This window comes from Melanerpes formicivorus, unplaced genomic scaffold (assembly GCF_026170545.1).
Source record: "Melanerpes formicivorus ecotype bairdi unplaced genomic scaffold, bMelFor1.0.p_v2 SCAF_1, whole genome shotgun sequence".
Taxonomy (NCBI): Eukaryota; Metazoa; Chordata; class Aves; order Piciformes; family Picidae; genus Melanerpes; species Melanerpes formicivorus.
The window spans coordinates 33,988,208-34,001,651 of NW_027142353.1; the positions used below are offsets into that span (position 1 = coordinate 33,988,208).

Here is a 13,444-nt window from a genome sequence, read left to right on the forward strand (position 1 = left end):
GCATGGTTTGTGGGAGGACGCGCTAAGGGGCAGTGTGCCACACGGTGCTGAGATGCAGTGGATTTCTTCCAAACCCGGAAGTGAATCACTGCCCCTTGCAGCACTGGGGGAATGCGGTAAAAGGTTAATGGTTCCTCAAAGAATTTAAGCATATAAAAAGCCTTTTGTGTGCTATCAACTTGTATGCCTTTGCAAAGCCGTTTTGATTTCAGCTGAGCTTCTTTGACATAGGATGGCTTAGGCTAGACAAGATCTTTTAAGATCACCCACTTGAAGCATTAACCCAACACTTCCAAACCCCCTGCGAGGCCATATCCCTCAACACCACTGCCACACATCTTTTAAATGCCTCCAGAGTGCTGATAGTTCAGCCCCTTCCCTGGGCAGCCTGTTCCAGGCCTTGACAACCCTTACATGGAAGAAATTTTTCCTAATGTCCAACCTAAACCTCCCTGGCACAAGTTGATGCCTTTTCCTCTCATCCTGTTATGTGGGAGAACAGACCAATCCTACCTCACTACAACCTCCTTTCAGGGAGCTGTTGAATGAGGTCTCCCCTGAGCCTCCTTTTCTCTAGGATAAACAACTGTGGTTCCTGAGCCACTCCTCATAGGACATGTGCTCCAGACCCTTCATCAGCTTTCTTGTCCTTCTTTGGATGTGTTCCACCCCCCTGATGTTCTTCTTGCAGTGAGGGACCCAAAACTGAACCCAGTATTCAAAGTGTGCCCTGACCAGTGCTGATACAGAGGGACAATCTCTTCCCTACTCCTGCTGACCATGCTGTGCTGGTCCAGGCCAGGATGGTGGTGGCCTTTTTGGTTACCCAAGCATGCAACTGGCTGATGTTCAACTGTATGTCAAGTGACACTCCCAGGTCCTTTTCCTCAGGGCAGCTTTCCAGCCACTCTTTTCTCAGAGGTGCTGTACTACTTTGGGATTGTATGATCATAGTTTTGTGGGTTTCACTTTTCTTTGGGATGCACAATGGGAAGTAGGATTCTTGGGAAACAGATAGTTGAATTAGGGGAGTGATGCAGTCATTGTCTGCTCAGTCTTGTCCTTTGTTTTAGAAAATGAAACTCCTATGAGATATTTTTCTTAAAGTGTTAGAGAGGGTCCAGAGGAGGACCACAAAGATGAACAGACAGCTCAAGCACATCTCCCATGAAGATAGGCACAGAGAGGTGGGGGTGTTCAGCTCAGGGAAGAGAAGGCTTCAGGGAGACCTTACGGTATTTGAAGGGATCCTACATGACAGCTGGATATGGATGCTTTACAAAGGCATGTAACAATAGGATAAGGGGTAATGACTCAAACTGGAGAAAGGCAGATTCAGATTAGACACTGAGAAGAAATTCTTGACCACGAGGGTGGTAGGTCACTGAAACAAGTTGCCAAGAGAAATTGTGGAGGCTGCAGCCCTGGAGGTGTTCAAAGCCAGGTTGGATGGGCCTTTGAGCAACCTGTATAGTAGCAGGTGTCTCTGCTTATGGCAGGGGATGATCTTTAATGTCCTTTACAATACAAACCATTCTGTGTTTTTCTGCTGAATAAAAAAGCCAAAAATAGAATAGAATAGACCAGGTTGGAAGAGACCTTCAAGATCATCGCGTCCAACCTATCATCCAACACCACCTAATCAACTAAACCATGCAACCAAGCACCCTATCAAGTATCCTCCTGAACACCTCCAGTGATGGTGACTCCACCACCTCCCCGGGCAGCCCATTCCAATGGGCAATCACTCTTTCTGTGTAGAACTTCTTCCTAACCTCCAGCCTAAACCTCCCCTGGCGCAGCCTGAGACTGTGTCCTCTTCTTCTGGTACTGGTTGCCTGGGAGAAGAGACCAACCTCTGCCTGTCCACAGCCTCCCTTCAGGTAGTTGTAGAGAGCAATAAGGTCACCCCTGAGTCTCCTCCAGGCTAAGCAACCCCAGCTCCCTCAGTCTCTCCTCATAGGGCTTGTGTTCCAAACCCCTCACCAACTTTGTTGCCCTTCTCTGGACACTCTCCAGCAAGTCAACCTCCTTCCTAAACTGAGGGGCCCAGAACTGGACACAGTACTCGAGGTGTGGCCTAACCAGTGCAGTGTACAGGGACAGAATGACCTCCCTGCTCCTGCTGGCCACACTGTTCCTGATGCAGGCCAGGATGCCATTGGCCCTCTTGGCCACCTGGGCACACTGCAGGCTCATGTTCAGCCTACAAGGGGTTTGGCTTCTTCCTAGCCTCCTACATTGTACTTTTCATTGAATTATTTGGGAATTAGAGTTTCAATTTGATATATATTTAACTAGTGGTGTGTGAACATGTGCAGTTTAATTTATCTTGCCAACATTCTTTTTTTTGGAATAAACCTTTATTTAGAATAAACCAAACCGGGTTGGAAGAGACCTTCAAGATCATCGTGTCCAACCCATCAACCAATCCAACCTACCCAAACAACTAACCCATGGCACCAAGCACCCCATCAAGTCTCCTCCTGAACACCTCCAATGACAGCGACTCCACCACCTCCTTGGACAGCCCATTCCAATGGGCAATCACTCTTTCTGTATAGAACTTCTTCCTAACACCCAACCTGAACCTCCCCTGGTGCAGCCTGAGACTGTGTCCCTTAATAGAGTTGCTCTTTTTCCTGAATTGCATGTAATTTTATTTTCATTATATAACCTTTAGTCTCAAAATTAGGGTTTGTGCTTAGGCTAAAACGCTGAATCTGTATCATTTCTGTTTCAAATTAGAGCATTTCCTTATCCTTCACTTGAACTTCTCAATACTTCTTGGTACTTTTGCATAGGCCCGGACAATTTGCCAGTCCCATGTCTATCAAACTTCAGTCTAAGAGAGCAGTCTTAAAGAAACTTGTCATGATTGACTTTTAAGGCTGTCAAGTAAGACTAAGAGTGTAGTCTTGAAAACAGAAGGGATAAAGCTGGTGAAGGGTCTTGTGGTGGGTTAATGCCCATCCTGAAAACAAAAGGGGGAGGGCTTGCAGGTGTTTTGCCCTCCCTGCAGAGCGTTTTCCCCCAGGGAAACTGAGTCTGTTCCATTCCCCCCTCCCTGCCCAGCCAGGGTATAAAAGTCCCTCCCAGGAGACCTTATTGTGGCCTTCCAGTACCTGAAGGAAGCCTACAAGAAAGCTGGGGACTGACTTTTTAGGGTGTCAGGGAGTGATAGGATTAGGGGGATTGGAACAAAACTAGAAATGGGTAGACACAGATAAGATGTTAGGAAGAATCTCTTCCCTTTGAAGGGGGGAGTACCACGTGGCTCGGTTGGTAGGGTGTGAGACTCTGAGTGTTGAGATTTTGGGTTCAAGCCTGCAATGGGCAGCAGTGTCCTCCTTTTTATACCCTAGCTGGGCAGGGAGTGGGGAGTGGAACAGACTCAGTTTCCCAAGGGGAAAACACCCTGCAGGAGGGCAAAGCACTCACAAGCCCTCCCCTCTTTGTTTTCAGGATGGATATTAACCCACCACAGGTCTAGAGAAAAAATCTTAGGAAGAGCAGCTGAGGGAGCTGGGGTTGTTTAGTCTGGAGAAGAGGAGGCTGAGGAGATCCCTCATTGTTCCCTACAATGCCCTGAAACAAGTTAGAGCGAGGTGGGGGTTGGTCTCTTCTACCTGCCAGGTGATAGAATGAGAGCAAATGGCCTGAAATTGTGCCAGGGGAGGTTTAGGTTGGACATTAGGAAAAATTCCATTCTTGAAAGAGTGGTCAGGGATTGGAAGTGGCTGCCCAGCAGGTGGTGAAGTCACAATCCATGAAGGTATTCAAGAAAGGTGTGGACATGGCACCGTGGGACATGTTTTAATGGCCATGATGGTGTTAGGTTGACAGTTGCACTCAATGGTCTTGGAGATCTCTACCAGACAAAACAATTCTATGATTCTATGAAAACATCTTTTGTCTTGCCCTGTGGTGGAGGAGTAGCTGTGCCTCTTGGTGGAAGATCTGGGCTCTTGGCTTGTTCTTGCTCTCTCAGATGTCTACTCCATGTGTCATTTCTTTGCAGTGCATCCTGGCCTCAGTAGGAGGCATGGTGGGCAGTGGTGTCTTGATGAAATTCAGGCTCTTGATCACCTTTGACAGTTGGCTGTTGTGATGATCAGCAGTGGCCTCAGCCTTTTCCTTGTTCCTTATTTTATACCTTCTGATAGTCTTTGGTCTTGTTTTGATCTGTGACATATCAACCCAGCCAGCTGCTTCTGTGTGTGCTCAGTGGCCAGCACATTAATTGTAAAGACTGAACTGGTTTCATTTGGGAACAGGTCACTCGGTGACCTTAAAATATCTGAAGGGAGCATGGAGGAGAGAATTCCAAGAATAGCTTTAAGAAAAGGGAAAAAACCAAACAAACAGCTCTTAAAATACCAACTGTCTGGAGCTTACATCTCCTTAAGGGGTTGAGTTTTAATTCATGAGCTGTGCAGTAAAGGTAACTTTATTTTTCTGCCTCTTGCCAACAAAGTAAGCACCATTTAAGTCACACTTTTTAGTTAAATTAGTTGTTCTATTACTATCCCTACATGTGAAAAAAGACAAAAGAGTTAAAATATTTCAGGGAATTATACAATCATAGAATGGTCTGGGTTGGAAGAGAACTCCAAAGGTCATCTAGTCCAACCCCCTCTGCAGTAAGCAGGGACATCCTCAACTAGATCAGGTTGCCCAGAGCCCTGTTAAGCCTCACTTTGACTGTCTCTAGGGATGGGGTCTCAACCACCTCTCTGGGCAACTTGTTCCAGTGATCCACTGTCTTCATGGTAAAGATCTTGTTCCTAAAATCCAACCTAAATCTTCTCTTCTTTAGTTTGAAACCACTGCCCCTTGTCCTATCACTGCAGGCCTTTGTAAATAGTCTCTCTCCATCCTCCTTTTAGGCTCCCTTCAGGTACTGGAAGGCTGCTATTAGGTCTCCCTGGAGCCTTCTCTTCTCCAGGTTGAACACCCCCAGCTCCCTCAGCCTGGCCTCATAGGAGAGGTGTTCCAATCCCCTGATCATTTTTGTGGCTCTCCTCTGCGCCCATGTCATGAGGTCCATATCCCTCCTGTGTTGAGGGCTCCAGACCTGGACATAATACTCCAGGTGATATCTCACCAGTGCAAAGTGGCAGAATCACCTCTCTCAATTTTCTTCATTTAATGCAGCTCAAGAAACCATTGGCTTTCCAAGCTGCAAATGCACACTGACTTCTCATGTCCCACATGCAGTCTTCAAGTAGTTAACTGTATGGTTCCAAACCTGAACTTTGTATTATATGTAAAAGCAGAAAACAACTTCCAGAGAGGTGCAGCTTTATGGGTGAAAGCTGCTGCACCTATTTGTAGTGAGTGGATGCAGATTTACTTATTTCAAGTGCATAGCACCCAGTTCTAAACCACTTCTTTTGGTTTCTGTCCTACAGGGAACACAGTGAGTAACCTGATTTTCATTCTACCTCCAATCTATGGTGCGATTCAGACCTACAAAGAAGGCCTGGAGAAACGATATTTAGCTGCATATTTGTGTCTCACAGGTAGGTGTGAAAAACTTCATTTGCTTTTTCATCACAAAGAGAGCTCAGATGTGCAGTGAACGACACCCAAATATTAATAAACCAAGGAGTAAAATCCAAATACCACTTGTGTGTGTGAAATGTAAGCCTCAATCTGTTCTCCTCGTTAATGTTTACAGAGAAGGAGTGTTTGTTGGGAGGTTCTGAAGTTAGAATCCCCTCAAGAGCTTTATGAGATTTTAAAGTGATCTTTTTCTGGCTTTAAGGCCTACTCAATGCATGTTAACTGATTGTGTCCTCTGCTGATGTTTGACAGATGATGTGTGTGCTAATTCCAATCGATGTCAAACTATAGTAATGTTTTTTTGTGTCCTGAACTTGAATCACAACAACTCCAAGCAACACTACAGGCTTGGGGCAGAATGTCTGCTAAGTTGCCTGGCAGAAAAGGACCTGGGGGTGCGTGCTGCTTGACAGCCATCTGAATGTGAGCCAGCAGTGTACTCAGGTGGCCAAGAAGGCCAACAGCATCCTGGCCTATATCAGGACCAGTGTGGCCAGCAGGAGCAGGCAAGTCACTGTGCCCCTGCTCTGCACTGGTTAGGCCATACCTTGAGTCCTGTGTCCAGTTCTGGGCCTCTCAGTTTAAGAAGGACATTGAGACTTTTGAACATGTCCGGAAAAGGGCAACAAGGCTGGGGAGAGGTCTGGAGCAGAAGCCCTATGAGGATAGGCTGAGGGAGCTGGGGTTGTTTAGTCTGGAGAAGAGGGGGCTCAGGGGGGACCCTATTGCTCTCTACAACTACCTGAAGGGGGAGGTTGTAGCCAGGTGTGGGTTGGTGTCTTCTCCCAGGCTACCTGAGATAGAACAAGAGGACACAGTCTCAAGCTTTGCCAGGGTAGGTTTAGGCTCAAGGTGAGGAGAAAGTTCTTCCCTGAAGGAGTAATGGGCCATTGGAATGTGCTGCCCAGGGAGGTGGTGGAGTCCCCATCCCTGGAGGTGTTCAAGAAGGGATTGCACGTGGCACTTGGTGCCATGGTTTAGTTAAGTCATGAGGTGTTGGGTGATAGGTTGGACTTGATGATCTCTAGGGTCTTTTCCAACCTTATTTATTCTAAGATTCTAACAAGTCAAGTGTAACAAGTCAGTGGACTTGATGATCTTCAAGGTCTTTTCCAATCTAGGCAATTCTGTGATTTTTGTGTCACTCTAACAGTTTGTCAAAAGATACTCTTGAAGGTCAGGGTTTCCTTTTAGAAAGAAAAGGAAAGAAGCAGAGTGTAAATGTTTAAGCTGGTGGTCCCACAAAGCATTCTTCTCTCTAAATTGCAGAGATGTAGATTTGTTGGGAGGACTGTTTGGTGGGTAAGGAATTGGGTGGATGGTTGCACCAAGAGAGTGGTGTTCAAGGGTTTGATGTCCAAATGGAGATGAGTGACAAGTGGTGCTCCTCAAGGATCCATACTTCATCAGTGTCACAGACCATGGGATTGAGTGCACACTCTGTGAGTTTGCAGACAACACCAAGCTGAGTGGTGTGGTTGATATGCCTCAGGGATGGGATGCCATCCAGAGGGACTTGAATAAGTATGGGAAGTGGGTCTATATGAAATTCACCAAGGCTGCATGCAAGGCTGTGCACTTGGATTGGGGCAGTCCCTGGTATCAATAAAGGCTGAGGGGTGAATGGATGGACAGTAGCCCTATGGAGAAGGACTTGGGCGTACTGGTGGTTGAAAAGCTGCACATGAGTTGGAAATATGCACTTGCATCCTGGGCTGCATTCCCAGCAGCATGGACAGCAGGTGGAGGGAGGTAATTCTGGCCCTCTGATCCGCTCTGGTGAGACCCCATCTGCAGTGCTGCATCCAGCTCTGGAGTCCTCAGCATGTGAAGGACATGGACCTGTTGGAACAGGTCCTGAGGAAGCCACCAGGATGATAGAGAGCTGGAGGACAGGCTGAGAATTGGGGTTGTTCAGCCCGGAGAAGAGAAGGCTCTAGGGAGACCTTCTTGTGGCATTTCAGTACTTGACAATAAAGATGGGGACAGTCTTTTTAACGGGACCTGTTGTGACAGGAGAAGGGGTGATGATTTTAAACTGAAAAAGGGAGATTTACTTGAGACAGAAGGAAAATATTTTTACAATGCTGATGGTGCAACCCCGTCCCAGGTTGCCCAGAGATGTGGTCAACGCTCCATCCCTGGAAACGTTCCAGGTCAGGTTGGATTGGGCTCTCAGCAACCTGCTCTAATTGGAGATCTCACTGCTGACTGCAGGGGCTTGCATTAGATGACCTTTGGAGGTCCCTTCCAACCCAAAACATTCTGTGATTCTATGAATCTTTGCATGTTGTAGAATCCAAGTATCCCATGCTGCTGTTCTTTCTTAACTAAACAGAGAGAAAAAGTAAACCACTGTTGTGGACTTGTCTTCACCGTGAGTGTCAGTAACACTTAATGATGGACAAAGTGTGCCACTGCTTGACTAAAATGTCACGCTGTCACAGCGAGACTGCCTTGAGAGGGCATTTCTCATGCACTCCTTAATGTTTAAAGAAAAAAGACTGTCTCTGACCACAGTAAATCCCCTGGACCTCAGCCTTATCCTGGTCTTGGTGTTCATGTAGGGAAGCTTTGTCCATGTGAGTGACAGCTGTGCTGGAGGGCAGTCCTGAGTTCCAGCTGGGCTCTGCTCAACTGTGCCTGGGCTGCCTTTGACTCCTGTCTGAAATGATAAATGCTTGCATGGCTTGATTTTTATCTCATGTGTTGGAACCTGAACATTAAAGGTCACTCCTATAAAAGGTTTCTTTTCTGTTTTGTCTCCGCTGGGCTGGTTTACAATAGTCAAAAGATGTAAAGGAATATGGAAGGCTGAAAAACAGGAACAGAATGGTTTGGAGTTACAAACCTTTTAACATTTCTACTACAGAACAAAAGCAGCAAATGAGAAGGTAAACAGACTTTAAATGTAAGTGAAATATGCCAGGAAGGATGGCATTCCTTCAGTGCATGTGGGTAAATGAGAAGAGTATTGAAGTGGAGGGAGAGTGAGTGTACAGAAATTTCTTGTTAGCTGATATTTTTCCTGAGCCCTTCAAATTTATTTCAGGATGTCATTTATTTATCAGTCTTACTTTCAGGCTTCTTAATTCAAAGGGTGAAGTTTTTGTAGCAGCATTGAGGCGTTGAACACCTGAGACATTAAGCAACCTTGATCTAACTAATGACTTATGACAGTGGGTTGGAATTACATGATCTTTAAGGTCCCTTCCCACCCAAACCATTCTGTGAATCTCTAAGTACCAGAGAGAATTCTTTGCCTGATAGTAATATGATTTATTGATGGATTTCACTCTACTTAAGCTGTAATTAAAGGAGTGTAGACTTGATCTGTAAAGGGATACTAAATTGAGCACAAACTCCTGATTTCACTTCAGCCACCATACTTCTCCAGAAGACCATACAGCAGAGCTTCATAGGAGTCATTTGTGTCCCCCTAGGGTGCATCTGGGTTGGGCCCACGCCAGGCACAAGTTGTGTGCACAGTGGGTTAAAAGTAGCCCTGAAGAAAAAAACTTGTGAGTGTGGATGATGAAACTAAACAGGAGCTAACAGTACTCTCATGTAGAGCAGAAGGCAAATCATGTCCTGTGCCGTGTCAAGAGGAGTGTGGCCAGCAGGGCAAGGGAGGGGATTCTGCCTCCTTACTCTGCCCTTGTGACACCTCACCTCCAATACTGCACCCAGTTTTGGTGTCCCCAGCATAAGAAGGACACAGAGCTGTTAGAATGTGTCCAGAAGAGGGCCAAAAGGGATGATCCAAGGACTGGAACAGCTCTGGTATGTGGATAGGCTGAGAGAGTTGGGATTGTTCAGACTGGGGAAGAGAAGACCCCGAGGAAGCCTCCCAGCTGCTTTCCAATACCTGAAGGGATCCTACAGGAAGGCTGGAGAGGGACTTACCATATGGAAAATTCACTTATGGAATGTTTGGGTTTTTTTTTTTTTTTACCTGAGGGAGAGTAGGTTTCAACTGGATCTTGGGAAGAAGTTCTTCAGTACAAGTGTGGTGAGACTCTGGAATAGGCTGCCCGAGGAAGCTGTGGATGCCTCCTTCCTGGATGTTCAAGGCCGGGGTGGATGAGGCCTTGAGCAGCTGAGTCCAGTTGAGAGGCATCCCTGCCCATGGAAGGAGTGTTGGAGGAGATGATCTCTGAGGTCACTTCCTTCCTAAGCCATTCTATGGTTCTAGCACAACTATTTTGTCAGCTGGCTCTGACCACAAAATGTGTTTGCTGCAGGACAAAACCCCATCATGTTAGTCTCCATAGAGCAGCTAACCTGGCTTTACATTTCCAGTCTAAGTGCTGTTCTGATCTCACGGTATTGCAGCTCTGTGTATTCTGTTCTTAAGGCATAATTTATGTATATCCCCTGTAGCCTGAGTGGTTTGTTGATGCAAAAGTGCTGAGTGACTTGTAGTATCTATAGAAGTGAGTTACAGTGGTGAGAGAAGAAATGGTGTTCCTTTACAAGGTAAAAATTTCCAACCAAGATGTAGCTTTTAGTGAGATCATTGAATCACAGAATTTTTTTCATTTGGAAAAGACCTCTAAGATTATCGAGTCCAACCATTCTCTAATTCTGCCAAGTCTGGTGCTAAGCCATGTCCCTCAGCAGCACATCTCTGCATCTATAGAATAGAATAGAATAGACCAGACCAGACCAGGTTGGAAGAGACCTTCAAGATCATCACCTCCAAACTATCATCCAACACCACCTAATCAACTATACCATGGCACTAAGCACCCCATCAAGTCTCCTCCTGAACACCTCCAGTGATGGTGACTCCACCACCTCCCTGGGCAGCCCATTCCAATGGGCAATCACTCTCTCTGTGTAGAACTTCTTCCTAACCTCCAGCCTAAACCTCTCCTGGTGCAGCTTGAGACTGTGTCCTCTTGTTCTGGTGCTGGCTGCCTGGGAGAAGAGACCAACCTCCACCTGTCCACAGCCTCCCTTCAGGTAGTTGTAGAGAGCAATAAGGTCCTCCCTGAGTCTGTCTCCTCTTCTCCAGGCTAAGCAACCCCAGCTCCCTCAGTCTCTCCTCGTAGGGCTGTGTTCCAAACCCCTCACCAACTTTGTTGCTCTTCTCTGGATGCATTCCAGCAAGTCAACATCCTTCCTCAACTGAGGGGCCCAGAAGGATGTTGACTTTCAAACACCTTAAGGGATGGGGATTGAACCACGTCCCTAGGGAGTCTGTTCGAGTATATGAAAACCCTTCCACTGAAGTATTTTCTTCTAATATCCAACCTAAACCTCCCCTGGCACAACTTGAGGTCATTTCCTCTTGCCCTATTACTTGTTACTTGGGAGAAGAGTCTGAGCCTCACCTCACTACAATCTTCTTTCAAGTAGTTGTATTTAGTCTACCCTCAGCCTCCTTTTCTTCACACTAAACCACCCCTGAAGAAGAATCTCCAACCATGATCGTTGCACAGGAGCAAGAGGGTTTCTTTATTTTTAATTTTTTTTAAGAAATCAGTTGTACATGTGGAATTAATGACCTGAAACATGAATATCTGCAGCATTCTTGATTATTTGCAAAGCCTGCAAGGGAAAAATCAACCAGAAATAACTGCTTCTAATCCCATGGGAGGAATAGGAGGAGTTCAGTAGCCGATTGTTGAGATTTATTAACTCAAATAATGGCTCTGGTGAGACTGTACCTCAAATACTGTGTTCAGTTTTGGGTCCCTTACCACAAGAAGGACATTGAAGTGCTGGAGCATGTCCCAAGATCACCTAAGTTGGTGAATGGCCTTGAACACAAGTCTTATAAGGAGTGGCTGAGGGAACTGGGGCTGTTTAGTCTGGAGAAGAGGAGGCTGAGGGTAGACCTCTTTGCTCTCTACAAGTCTGTCAAAGGAGATTGGAGCAAGGTGGGAGTCAGTCTCTTCTCCCATGGAAAAGGACAAGGGGAAAGAGCCTCAAGTTGTGCCAGGGGGTGTTCAGGTTGGGTATTAGGAAAGATTTCATCCCGGAAAGGGTTGTTGGACATTGGAACAGGCTGTCCATGGAGGTGGTGGTGTCACCATCCCTGGAGGTATTTAAAGGATGTGTGGATGTGGTGCTGAGGGTCATGGTTTAGTGGTAGTAGCTTAGCAGCAGTGGTGGGACTGTGAGCTTTAGACAAGCAGTTGGACTCTGTGATCTTAAAGGCCTCTTCCAACTTCAACAGTTCTATGATTTTATGATTGTGGTGGGTTGAAGTTTCCCATCCAACATTCTCAGCCAGACTAACTCAGTTAGAAGCAAATGAAGGCTGTATTTACAAGCAAAAACTACACTCTACAATGGAATGCAGTGGATATGTACAAAGTATCCAGTATTTACTATATTATAGACGTATTTACAATTAGCAAATAGCATGGAAACCCCCTGGTCCCCAAAAGAGACCAGGGAAGCTGTTCCGCTGCCCCTCCCGCCCAAACCTCCTCCCCCCTACCCTTTGTACCAGAGAGAGAAAAGAGAGGAGTTGAGAGAAAAAGAGGTTAGTTTATCTTCTCAAGGCCAGCCAGAAGCCTTGTTATCTCCAGAATGAAGCAGAACAGCCAAGAGGGGAAAAGAAAGGAATGGGAATGGAAGTGAAATGTGAAGAATTACATAGAATTACATAGAATGAACCAGGTTGGAAGAGACCTTCAAGATCATCACGTCCAACCTATCAACCAATCCAACCCACCTAAACAACTAACCCATGGCACCAAGCACCCCATCAAGTCTCCTCCTGAACACCTCCAATGACAGCAACTCCACCACCTCCCCAGGCAGCCCATTCCAATGGGCAATCACTCTCTCTGTGTAGAACTTCTTCCTAATATCCAACCTAAACCTCCCCTGGTGCAGCCTGAGACTGTGTCCTCTTGCTCTGGTGCTGGTAGCCTGGGAGAAGAGACCAACCTTCACCTGTCTACAACCTCCCTTCAGGTAGTTGTAGAGAGTGATAAGGTCCCCCCTGAGCCTCCTCTTCTCCAGGCTAAGCAATCCCACCTCCCTCAGCCTCTCCTCATAGGGCTTGTGTTCCAAGCCTCTCACCAACTTCATTGCCCTTCTCTGGACTTGTTCCAGCAAGTCAACATCCTTCCTAAACTGAGGGGCCCAGAACTGGACACAGTACTCGAGGTGTGGCCTAACCAGTGCTGAGTACAGGGCAGAATGACCTCCCTGCTCCTGCTGGCCACATTGTTCTTGATGCAGGCCAGGATGCCCTTGGCCCTCCTGGCTGCCTGGGCACACTGCAGGCTCATGTTCAGCCTACCATCGACCAGTATCCCCAGGTACTGTAACCCCCAGTGTTATGATACATCTGCTTTTTTTGCCAGACTTTCATCCAATGAATTTGTTTAGAGTAATCTTTTATTTTCCTTTTTGCACCCAGTAGTGATTTCTTTATATTTTTCTGCTTTTCTGCTCGAAATCTGCAGCTAAGTTTTAAAGGCATAGCCTAAAACTGCCACAGTGATAAATAATATAAACAAACCAACAAAAAAGAGAAACAAACCCCCCAAGCCTTGACGACCCATTTTGTTAATTTAAAATCAGCTGAAATTTCTTATGAGATGATTTTGCTCATATTTGAAAATAAGACTTGTGCGTTGTTAAGAGTTTGTGTCATGGAGATACTGAAAGCATTCTGACAGCCAGGATAATGGATAGAACTGATTTAATGATGGTTCTAATGTGCCTTTTTTCCCCCCTTTTTTTAATTCAGAATGAACACTACTTGTAATTTATTCTGTGTACATAGAAAAATGGCTGCAAGGATTTCTCATTAAAGTCTCAATGAAGGTGAAAAACAGTTATTGCTTATTGTTTGGAAAGATTTTTTTCAGAAAGAAAACTATTTAATCAGAACTTAGAGAAGTGA

At 46.0% G+C, this 13,444-nt stretch overlaps 1 protein-coding gene across 1 annotated transcript in view; it reads left to right on the forward strand.

Moving 5' to 3' along the window:
- Positions 1-13,444, forward strand: part of ACER3 (alkaline ceramidase 3) — a 90,020-nt gene that overhangs the window by 31,035 nt on the left and 45,541 nt on the right. Inside the window, exon 2 of the mRNA XM_068139583.1 lies at positions 5,415-5,525. Coding sequence (XP_067995684.1) covers positions 5,415-5,525 — 111 coding nt within the window. The remainder of the gene's footprint in view (positions 1-5,414; positions 5,526-13,444) is intronic.